The 11879-nt window shown below is 51.8% G+C and overlaps 1 protein-coding gene across 1 annotated transcript; it reads left to right on the forward strand.

The window, feature by feature from the left end:
* Positions 1 to 171: 171 nt before the first annotated feature.
* LOC127918375 (uncharacterized) lies at positions 172 to 1242 on the forward strand (the record flags this gene model as incomplete). Its single annotated transcript, XM_052501648.1, has 3 exons — positions 172 to 340; positions 464 to 596; positions 689 to 1242. Coding segments are annotated over 3 exons (856 nt in total), but the record flags the coding sequence as incomplete, so codon positions are not given.
* Positions 1243 to 11879: the final 10637 nt, after the last annotated feature.

Below are 11879 nucleotides of genomic sequence, written 5' to 3' on the forward strand. Positions count from 1 at the left end.
CCTCCCCTGCAGACCCTTCCTTCCAGAAAGCCCCCTTCTCACCCTTCCATGAAAGCCTCCCTTCACCCTTCCAAGGCAAAGCCCTCTCTACCCTTCCAGAAAGCTCCCCTTCGTCTCCCTTCCAGAAAGCCTCCCTTCGACCCTTCCAGAAAGCTCTCTCGACCCTTCCAGAAAGCCCCCCTTCACGACCTTCCAGAAAGCCTCTCACCCTTCCAGAAAGCCCCCTCGACCTTCCAGAAAGCCCCCCCTCGACCCTTCCAGAAAGCCCCCCTTCGACCTTCCAGAAAGCCCCTTCGCACCCTTCCAGAAAGCCCCCTTCACCCTTCCCGAAAGCTCCCCTGTGACCCTTCCAGAAAGCCCCCCTCTCGATCTCCCTTCCTAGAAAGCTCCCCCTTCCTTCCGAAAGCCCCTCGACCCTTCCAGAAAGCCCCCTTCGAGCTGAAAGCTCCTTCGACCCTTCCAGAAAGCCCTTCGACCCTTCCAGAAAGCTCCCCTGACCCTTCCAGAAAGCCCCTTCTACCTTCCAGAAAGCCCCCCTTCTAATTCGACCCTTCCAAAGCCCCCTGGGCCCTTCCAGAAAGGCCTGGAGCCCTTCAGTAGGCCCCCCTCAGCCCTTCCAGAAAGCCCCCCTTCGACCCTTCCAGAAAGCCCCCTTCGACCCTTCAGAAAGCCCCTCTGATCTTTCCAGAAAGCCCCTCGACCTTCCAAAGCCTTCTTCGACCCTTCCAGAAAGCCCCCGACCCTTCCAGAAAGCCCCCTCGACCCTTCCAGAAAGCCCCTTCGACCCTTCCAGAAAGCCCCACTGGCCCCCTTCGACCCTTCCAGAAAGCCCCTTCGACCTTCCAGAGCCCCCTCCTTCCCAAAGCCCCCCTTGACCCTTCCAGAAAGCCCTCTTCGACCCTTCCAGAAAGCCCCTTCGACCCTTCCAGAAAGCCCTACCCCTTCGACCTTCCACAGAAGCTCCTTCACCCTTCCAGAAAGCTCTCTTCTGACCTCTTCCAGAAATTTGACCCCTTCCAGAATCAGCCCCTTCTACCTTCCGCAAAGCCCCCTCGACCTTCCAAAGCCCCTTCTACCCTTCCAAAGCTCTCCCTTCGACTCCTTCCAAGCCCCCCTCCACCCCTTCCAAAGCCCCCCTCGACCCTTCCAGCAAAGCCCCCCTCTACCTTCCAAGCCCCCTTCGACCCTTCAGAAAGCAACCCCTTGACCCTGACTGATGAAAACGTTCTAGGGTCCTTGTAACATTCTAGAACTGCTCAATATTCTACAACACAGAGCGGGAGGTTTGTGAAGTGTTGTGGACTTATGCTGCCTGTTTAACAGAACAGCACATTGAGGGCGGGGCGGAGCGGGGGCCTCCCCAAGCAGCATGTAACAAATGAACGATAGCGCATGCCAAGACTACGCCTCCTGCCTAGCAACACCACGAGGAACCGCAAAATAAAGAGGGGCAGCGCCTCCCTTTAACGGGTCCATTAGAAAGAGGTCTTACCAGTGGGTCCTCAGGTGGGCTTTCAGATGGAAGACTTATGTACACTTTTCTTACATCCTGAAACAAAACACAGAGAAGAACAAATCCATCAGACATTTACATTTAAGTCATTTAGCAGACGCTCTTATCCGGACTTGACAAATTAGTGCATTCAGCCTCTCTGACATCCAGTAGAATAGAGCCTCTGATACAATAGTGCATCTAAATCTTAAAGGGGGGTGAGAAGGAGCCCTCTATCCCTATCAGGATGAGGAAAATAAGGCACAAGATCGAGCCCTCTGATCCGCAATACATCAAATGTTCCGCATCCACGAGCCCCTGATCCGCAATACGAGCCCTCTGATCCGCAATACGAGCCCTCTGATCCGCAATACGAGCCCTCTGATCCACACAGCCCTCTGATCCGCACACAAGGCCCTCTGATCCGCATGTCACAGGCCCCCCTGATCCGCATCGCAGCCCTCTGATCCGCATGTCCCGAGCCCTGATCTGGATCTGAGCCCTCTGATCCTACGAGCCCTCTGATCCGGCAATACGAGCCCCCTGATCCGCAATACGAGCCCCTGATCCGCAATCGAGGCCCCTCTGATCCGCAATACGAGGCCTCTGATCCGCAATACGAGCCCTCTGATCCGCAATACGAGCCCCTGATCCGCAATACGAGCCCTCTGATCCGCAATCCCGAGCCCTCTGATCCGCAATACGACCCCTGATCCGCAATACGAGCCCTCTGATCCGCAAGGCCCTCTGATGCAGGCCCTCTGATCCCAATACGGCCCCTGATCGCAATCTGACCCTCTGATCCATGTGAGCCCCTGATCCATGTCAGGCCCTCTGATCCGCAATACGAGCCCTCTGATCTGTCAATACGAGCCCCTGATCCGCAATCTACGAGCCTCTGATCCCAATACGGGCCCCCTGATCCGCAGGCCCCTGATGTACAGCTCTGATCCGCAATACGGGGCTCCTCTGATCCGCAATACGAGCCCTCTGATCCGCGTCACGAGCCCTCTGATCCGCAATACGACCCTCTGATCGCAACACGAGCCCCCTGATCTGCAACACCGCCCTACAGAGTTCGCGACCGCCCTACTGAGTTCTGCAACACCGCCTACAGAGTTCTGCAACACCGCCTCTACAGAGTTCTGCAACACCGCCCTACAGAGTTCTACCCTGATCCTACAGAGTTCTGCAACAGCCCTCTGATCTACAACACCCTCTGAGTTCTGCAACACCGTCTCTACAGAGTTCTGCAACACCGGCTCTACAGAGTTCTGCAACACCGTTCTCTACAGAGCCCACCGCCTCTACAGATCTACAACACCGCCCTACAGATCTGCAACACCGCCCTACAGAGTTCTGCACACCGTCTCTACAGAGTTCTGACACCGCCTCTACAGAGTTCTGCAACACCGCCTCTACAGAGTTCTACAACACCGTCTCTACAGAGCCAACACTGATCTACAGAGTTCTACAACACCGCCCCAGATCTGCAACATACAGAGTTCTGCAACACTGCCTCTACAGAGTTCTACAACAGCCCCAGAGTTCTGCAACACCGCCTCTACAGAGTTCTGCCCCGCCTCTACAGAGTTCTGCAACACCGCCCAGAGTTCTACAACACCGCCATCTACAGAGGCTACCCTGATCTCTACAGAGTTCTGCAACAGCCCTCTGATCCTGTCACAGGCCTCTACAGAGTTCTGCAACACGGGCCTACAGAGTTCTGCAACACCGTCCTACAGAGTTCTGCAACTCTGATCCAGAGTTCTGCAACCCCGATCCATACAGGCTCTGCAACACCGCCCTACAGAGTTCTGCAACACCGCCCCAGAGTTCTCTGCAACACCGCCTACAGAGTTCCCCTGATCTACAGAGTTCTACAGCCCTCTCTACAGAGTTCCAAAGGCCCTCTGATCCAACACCGCCTCTACAGAGTTCTGCCTCTGATCTACAGAGTCTACAGCCCTCTCTACAGAGTTCTGCAACACTGATCCTACAGAGTTCTACAGGCCCTCTCTCCATGTTCTGCAACACCGCCTCTACAGAGTTCTACAACACCGCCTACAGAGTTCTGACACCGTCTCTACAGAGTTCTGCAACTCCGTCTCTACAGAGTTCTACAACACCGTTCTACAGTTCTGAACACCGCTCTACAGAGTTCTACAACCCTCTCTGATCTGCAACACGAGCTCTACAGAGTTCTACAACACCGCCTCTACAGAGTTCTACAACACACTGCCTCTACAGAGTTCTGCAACACCGTCTCTACCTGTTCTACAACACCGCCTCAGAGTTCTGCAACACCGTCTCTCCCTGTTCTACACACCGTCTCTACAGAGTTCTGCAACACCGCTCTACAGAGTTCTACAACACCGTCTCTACAGAGTTCTGCAACACCGTCTCTACCTGTTCTGCAACACCGTCTCTACAGAGTTCTACAACACCGTCTCTACAGAGTTCTACAACACCGTCTCTACAGAGTTCTACAACACCGCCTCTACAGAGTTCTGCAACACCGCCTCTACAGAGTTCTACAACACCGTCTCTACAGAGTTCTGCAACACCGTCTCTACAGAGTTCTACAACACCGTCTCTACAGAGTTCTGCAACACCGTCTCTACAGAGTTCTGCAACACCGTCTCTACAGAGTTCTACAACACCGTCTCTACAGAGTTCTGCAACACCGTCTCTACAGAGTTCTACAACACCGTCTCTACTGTTCTGCAACACCGTCTCTACAGAGTTCTGCAACACCGCCTCTACAGAGTTCTACAACACCGCCTCTACAGAGTTCTACAACACCGTCTCTACAGAGTTCTGCAACACCGTCTCTACAGAGTTCTACAACACCGTCTCTAGCAGAGTTCTACAACACCGTCTCTACAGGAGTTCTGCAACACGTCTCTACAGAGTTCTGCAACACCGTCTCTACAGAGTTCTGCAACACCGCCTCTACAGAGTTCTGCAACACCGTCTCTACAGAGTTCTGCAACACCGCTTCTACAGAGTTCTTACAACACCGTCTCTACAGAGTTCTGCAACACCGCCTACAGAGTTCTGCAACACGTCTCTACAGAGTTCTACAACACCGTCTCTACAGAGTTCTGCAACACCGCCTCTACAGAGTTCTGCAACACCGTCTCTACAGAGTTCTACAACACCGTCTCAGAGTTCTGCAACACCGTCTCAGAGTTCTGCAACACCGCTCTACAGAGTTCTGCAACACCGTCTCTACAGAGTTCTACAACACCGTCTCTACAGAGTTCTACAACACCGTCTCTACAGAGTTCTGCAACACCGTCTCTACAGAGTTCTGCAACACCGTCTCTACAGAGTTCTGCAACACCGTCTCTACAGAGTTCTGCAACACCGTCTCTACAGAGCTCTGCAACACCGCCTCTACAGAGTTCTGCAACACCGTCTCTACAGAGTTCTGCAACACCGTCTCTACAGAGTTCTGCAACACCGTCTCTACAGAGTTCTGCAAATACCGTCTCTACAGAGTTCTGCAACACCGTCTCTACACAGAGTTCTGCAACACCGTCTCTACAGAGTTCTGCAACACCATCTCTACAGAGTTCTGCAACACCGTCTCTACAGAGTTCTGCAACACCGTCTCTACAGAGTTCTACAACACCGTCTCTACAGAGTTCTGCAACACTTTGATCTCTACAGAGTTCTACAACACCGTCTCTACAGAGTTCTACAAAACACCGTCTCTACAGAGTTCTACAACACCCGTCTCTACAGAGTTCACAACACCGTCTCTACAGAGTTCTGCAACACCGCCTCTACAGAGTTCTGCAACACCGTCTCTACAGAGTTCTACAACACCGTCTCTACAGAGTTCTGCAACACCGTCTCTACAGAGTTCTGCAACACCGTCTCTTCTGTTCTGCAACACCGTCTCTACAGAGTTCTACAACACCGTCTCTACAGAGTTCTACAACACCGTCTCTACAGAGTTCTGCAACACCGTCTCTACCTGTTCTACAACACCGTCTCTACAGAGTTCTGCAACACCGTCTCCTCTGTTCTACAACACCGTCTCTACAGCTTCTGCAACACCGTCTCTACCTGTTCTACAACACCGTCTCTACAGAGTTCTGCAACACCGTCTCTACAGAGTTCTGCAACACCGTCCTCTACAGAGTTCTACAACACCGTCTCTACAGAGTTCTACAACACCGTCTCTACAGAGTTCTACAACACCGTCTCTACAGAGTTCTACAACACCGTCTCTACAGAGTTCTGCAACACCGTCTCTACAGAGTTCTACAACACCGTCTCTACAGAGTTCTGCAACACCGTCCTACAGAGTTCTGCAACACCGCCTCTACAGAGTTCTGCAACACCGTCTCTACAGAGTTCTGCAACACCGTCTCTACAGAGTTCTGCAACACCGCCTCTACAGAGTTCTGCAACACCGTCTCTACAGAGTTCTGCAACACCGTCTCTACAGAGTTCTACAACACCGTCTCTACAGAGTTCTGCAACACCGTCTCTACAGAGTTCTGCAACACCGCCTCTACAGAGTTCTGCAACACCGCCTCTACAGAGTTCTACAACACCGTCTCTACAGAGTTCTGCAACACCATCTCTACAGAGTTCTGCAACACCGCCTCTACAGAGTTCTACAACACCGTCTCTACAGAGTTCTGCAACACCGCCTCTACAGAGTTCTGCAACACCGTCTCTACAGAGTTCTGCAACACCGTCTCTACAGAGTTCTGCAACACCGCTCTACAGAGTTCTGCAACACCGTCTCTACAGAGTTCTACAACACCGTCTCTACAGAGTTCTGCAACACCGTCTCTACAGAGTTCTGCAACACCGCTCTACAGAGTTCTACAACACCGTCTCTACAGAGTTCTGCAACACCATCTCTACAGAGTTCTGCAACACCGCCTCTACAGAGTTCTGCAACACCGTCTCTACAGAGTTCTGCAACACCGTCTCTACAGAGTTCTGCTTCCGTCTCTACAGAGCTCTACAACACACGCCCCTACAGAGTTCTGCAACACCGTCTCTACAGAGTTCTAAGCAACACCGTCTCTACAGAGTTCTGCAACACCGTCTCTACAGAGTTCTGCAACACCGTCTCTACAGAGTTCTACAACACCGTCTCTACAGAGTTCTACAACACCGTCTCTACAGAGTTCTACAACACCGTCTCTCTGTTCTGCAACACCGTCTCTACAGAGTTCTACACCGTCTCTACAGGTTCTATTTACCGTCTCTACAGAGTTCTGCAACACCGTCTCTACAGAGTTCTACAACACCGTCTCTACAGAGTTCTGCAACACCGTCTCCCTGTTCTACAACACCGTCTCTACAGAGTTCTACAACACCGTCTCTACCTGTTCTACAACACCGTCTCTACAGAGTTCTGCAACACCGCCTCTACAGAGTTCTGCAACACCGTCTCTACAGAGTTCTACAACACCGTCTCTACAGAGTTCTACAACACCCGTCTCTACAGAGTTCTGCAACACCGTCTCTACAGAGTTCTACAACACCGTCTCTACAGAGTTCTACAACACCGTCTCTACAGAGTTCTGCAACACCGTCTCTACAGAGTTCTACAACACCGTCTCTACAGAGTTCTGCAACATACCTCTCAGAGTTCTGCAACACCGTCTCTACAGAGTTCTGCAACACCGCCTCTACAGAGTTCTACAACACCGCCTCTACAGAGTTCTGCAACACCGTCTCTACAGAGTTCTACAACACCGTCTCTACAGAGTTCTGCAACACCGTCTCTACAGAGTTCTGCAACACCGTCTCCTGTTCTACAACACCGCCTCTACAGAGTTCTGCAACACCGCCTCTACAGAGTTCTGCAACACCGCCTCTACAGAGTTCTACAACACCGTCTCTACAGAGTTCTGCAACACCGCCTCTACAGAGTTCTACAACACCGTCTCTACAGAGTTCTGCAACACCGTCTACAGAGTTCTGCAACACCGCTCTACAGAGTTCTGCAACACCGTCTCCCCTGTTCTGCAACACCGCTCTACAGAGTTCTACAACACCGCTCTACAGAGTTCTGCAAACACCGCCTCTACAGAGTTCTGCAACACCGCCTCTACAGAGTTCTGCAACACCGTCTACAGAGTTCTGCAACACCGTCTCTACAGAGTTCTGCAACACCGCTCTACAGAGTTCTACAACACCGCCTCTACAGAGTTCTGCAACACCGTCTCTACAGAGTTCTGGCAACACCGCCTCTACAGAGTTCTGCAACACCGCCTCTACAGAGTTCTGCAACACCGTCTCTACAGAGTTCTGCAAACACCGCCTCTACAGAGTTCTACAACACCGCCTCTACAGAGTTCAGTAACACGCCTCTACAGAGTTCTGCAACACCGTCTCTACAGAGTTCTACAACACCGCTCTACAGAGTTCTGCAACACCGTCTCTACAGAGTTCTGCAACACCGCCTCTACAGAGTTCTGCAACACCGTCTCTACAGAGTTCTACAACACCGTCTCTACAGAGTTCTACAACACCGTCTCTACAGAGTTCTGGCAACACCGTCTCTACAGAGTTCTACAACACCGTCTCTACCGCCTCTACAGAGTTCTGCAACACCGTCTCTACAGAGTTCTGCAACACCGTCTCCCTGTTCTGCAACACCGTCTCTACAGAGTTCTGCAACACCGCTTCTACAGGGTTCTACAACACCGTCTCTACAGAGTTCTACAACACCGTCTCTACAGAGTTCTGCAACACCGTTCTACAACACCGCCACAGAGTTCTGCCACCGTCTCTACAGAGTTCTACAACACCGTCTCTACAGAGTTCTACAACACCGTCTCTACAGAGTTCTGCAACACCCCGTCTCTACAGAGTTCTACAACACCGTCTCTACAGAGTTCTGCAACACCGTCTCTGTTCTACTCTACAGAGTTCTGCAACACCGTCTCTACAGAGTTCTACAACACCGCCTCTACAGAGTTCTGCAACACCGTCTCCTGTTCTGCAACACCGCCTACAGAGTTCTACAACACCCTCTACAGAGTTCTGCAACACACGTCTCTACAGAGTTCTACAACACCGTCTCTACAGAGTTCTGCAACACCGTCTCTACAGAGTTCTGCAACACCGTCTCCTGTTCTGCAACACCGCTCTACAGAGTTCTACTGCAACACCGCCTCTACAGAGTTCTGCAACACCGCCTCTCTACAACACCGCCTCTACAGAGTTCTACAACACCGTCTCCCTGTTCTGCAACACCGCCTCTACAGAGTTCTACAACACCGTCTCTACAGAGTTCTACAACACCGTCTCTACAGAGTTCTGAAACACCGTCTCTACAGAGTTCTGCAACACCGTCTCTACAGAGTTCTGCAACACCGTCTCTACAGAGTTCTGCAACACCACGCCTCTACAGAGTTCTCAACACCGCCTCTACAGAGTTCTGCAACACCGCCTACAGAGTTCTGCAACACCGTCTCTACAGAGTTCTGCAACACCGCCTCTACAGAGTTCTGCAACACCGCCTCTACAGAGTTCTGCAACACCGCCTCAGAGTTCTGCAACACCGCCTCTACAGAGTTCTACAACACCGCCTCTACAGAGTTCTACAACACCGCCTCTACAGAGTTCTACAACACCGCCTCTACAGAGTTCTACAACACCGTCTCTACAGAGTTCTACAACACCGTCTCTACAGAGTTCTGCAACACCGCCTCTACAGAGTTCTGCTCCCATTTACAACACAACCAGTCCAGACATGCTGAGGAGTTGAGTAACCCTCCAATCCCAGAGCCAGAGGCTATCTGACATCATCTAACATTAGTGAGAGGGTGAGAGCTGCTGACAAGCAGGAGGAGCACGTGACTATTATATTAGCCCAAGAGGAGTTTGTTTATGTGTGTGTGTGTGTGTTTTCAGTGGACTGACTGGTGTGTTTTTTTCTAGCTGTGAAACACTGTCAATTTGATGCAACCAGAATCCGTCCCGGTCGTCCATTTCCTGTGTTTCTCTGACAGATCTCTAGAGTTGGGTTGCATCCAAAACGACACCTGCCCTAAAGCATAGTGCACTACTTTTGACCCAGATTCTGGTCACAACGAGGGCACTATGTAGGGAATAGGGCGCCGTTTAGGATACATCCTAGGTGCTGGCTAAAAAGCCTGCTGTCGATTACTGAATTATTCAACATCATTCAGAGGCAACACACACAGAGAATAGTAATGTTGACTAAATTCACTGAGTCAGACCACCGCCCATAACACAGGACAGACACTGAGCTAATCAGACACTGCCCATAACACAGGACACTATAGACACTGAGCTAATTGCAGACCACCACCCATAACACAGGACACTGAGCTAATCAGACCATTACCCATAACACAGACAATTATAACACTGAGGACACCCATAACACAGGACACTGAGCTAATCAGACCACCGCCCATAACACAGGACACTATAGACACTGAGCTAATCAGACCACCGCCCATAACACAGACACTATAGACACTGAGCTAATCAGACCACCGCCCATAACACAGGACACTATGGACACTGAGCTAATCAGACCACACGCCCATAAACACAGGACACTATAGACACTCGAGCTAATCAGACCACCACCCATAACACAGGACACTACAGACACTGAGCTAATCAGACCACCGCCCATAACACAGGACACTGAGCTAATCAGACCACCACCCATAACACAGGACACTGACTAATCAGACCACCGCCCATAACACAGGACACTATAGACACTGAGCTAATCAGACCACCACCCATAACACAGGACACTGAGCTAATCAGACCACCGCCCATAACACAGACACTGAGCTAGTCAGACCACGCCCATAACACAGGACACTACAGACACTGAGCTAATCAGACCACCACCCATAACACAGGACACACAGACACTGAGCTAGTCAGACCACCGCCCATAACACAGGACACTATAGACACTGAGCTAATCAGACCACCGCCCATAACACTGAGGACACTACAGACACTGAGCTAATCAGACCACCGCCCATAAACAGACACTATAGACACTGAGCTAATCAGACCACTGAGCATGTGACCACCGCTATAACACAGGACACTATAGACACTGAGCTAATCAGACCACCGCCCATAAACAGGACACTAACACAGGACACTGAGCTAATCAGACCACCACCCATAACACAGGACACTATAGACACTGAGCTAATCAGACCACCGCCCATAACACAGGACACTGAGCTAATCAGACCACCGCCCATAACACAGGACACTGAGCTAATCAGACCACGCCCATAACACAGGACACTATGGACACTGAGCTAATCAGACCACCGCCCATAACAGGGGTACGTCCTGACAGTAGAGGGAGGGATGGAGGGAGGGTCCTGACGGTAGAGGGAGGGAGGGTACGTCTGACAGTAGAGGGAGGAGTCCTGACAGTAGAGGGAGGAGTCCTGACAGTAGAGGGAGGGAGGAGTCCTGACAGTAGAGGGAGGGATTAGTCCTGACAGTAGAGGGAGGGAGGGAGTCCTGACAGTAGAGGGGGAGGGATAAGTCCTGAAAGTAGAGGGAGGGATACTTCCTGAAAGTAGAGGGAGGAGTCCTGACAGTAGAGGGAGGATACGTCCTGACAGTAGAGGGAGGAGTCCTGACAGTAGAGGGAGGGGACGTCCTGACAGTAGAGGGAGGAGTCCTGACAGTAGAGGGAGGATCGTCCCCGACAGTAGAGGGAGGAGTCCTGACAGTAGAGGGAGGGATAAGTCCTGACAGTAGAGGGGAGGGATACGTCCTGACAGTAGAGGGAGGGATACGTCCTGACAGTAGAGGGAGGGATAAGTCCTGACAGTAGAGGGAGGGATAAGTCCTGACAGTAGAGGAGGGATAAGTCCTGACAGTAGAGGGAGGGAGGAGTCCTGACAGTAGAGGGGAGGGATACGTCCTGAAAGTAGAGGGAGGAGTCCTGACAGTAGAGGGAGGGATAAGTCCTGACAGTAGAGGGAGGGATAAGTCCTGACAGTAGAGGGAGGAGGAGTCCTGACAGTAGAGGGAGGGATACGTCCTGAAAGTAGAGGGAGGAGTCCTGACAGTAGAGGGAGGGATACGTCCTGAAAGTAGAGGGAGGAGTCCTGACAGTAGAGGGGAGGGATACGTCCTGACAGTAGAGGGAGGGATACGTCCTGACAGTAGAGGGAGGGATAAGTCCTGACAGTAGAGGGAGGGAGGAGTCCTGACAGTAGAGGGAGGGAGTGGAGTCCTGACAGTAGAGGGAGGGATAAGTCCTGACAGTAGAGGGAGGGAGGAGTCCTGGACAGTAGAGGGAGGAGTCCTGGACAGTAGAGGGAGGGAGGAGTCCTGAAAACAGAGGGAGGGATACGTCCTGGACAGTAGA

The sequence above is a fragment of the Oncorhynchus keta genome, unplaced genomic scaffold (genome assembly GCF_023373465.1).
Source record: "Oncorhynchus keta strain PuntledgeMale-10-30-2019 unplaced genomic scaffold, Oket_V2 Un_contig_14052_pilon_pilon, whole genome shotgun sequence".
Lineage (NCBI taxonomy): Eukaryota > Metazoa > Chordata > Actinopteri > Salmoniformes > Salmonidae > Oncorhynchus > Oncorhynchus keta.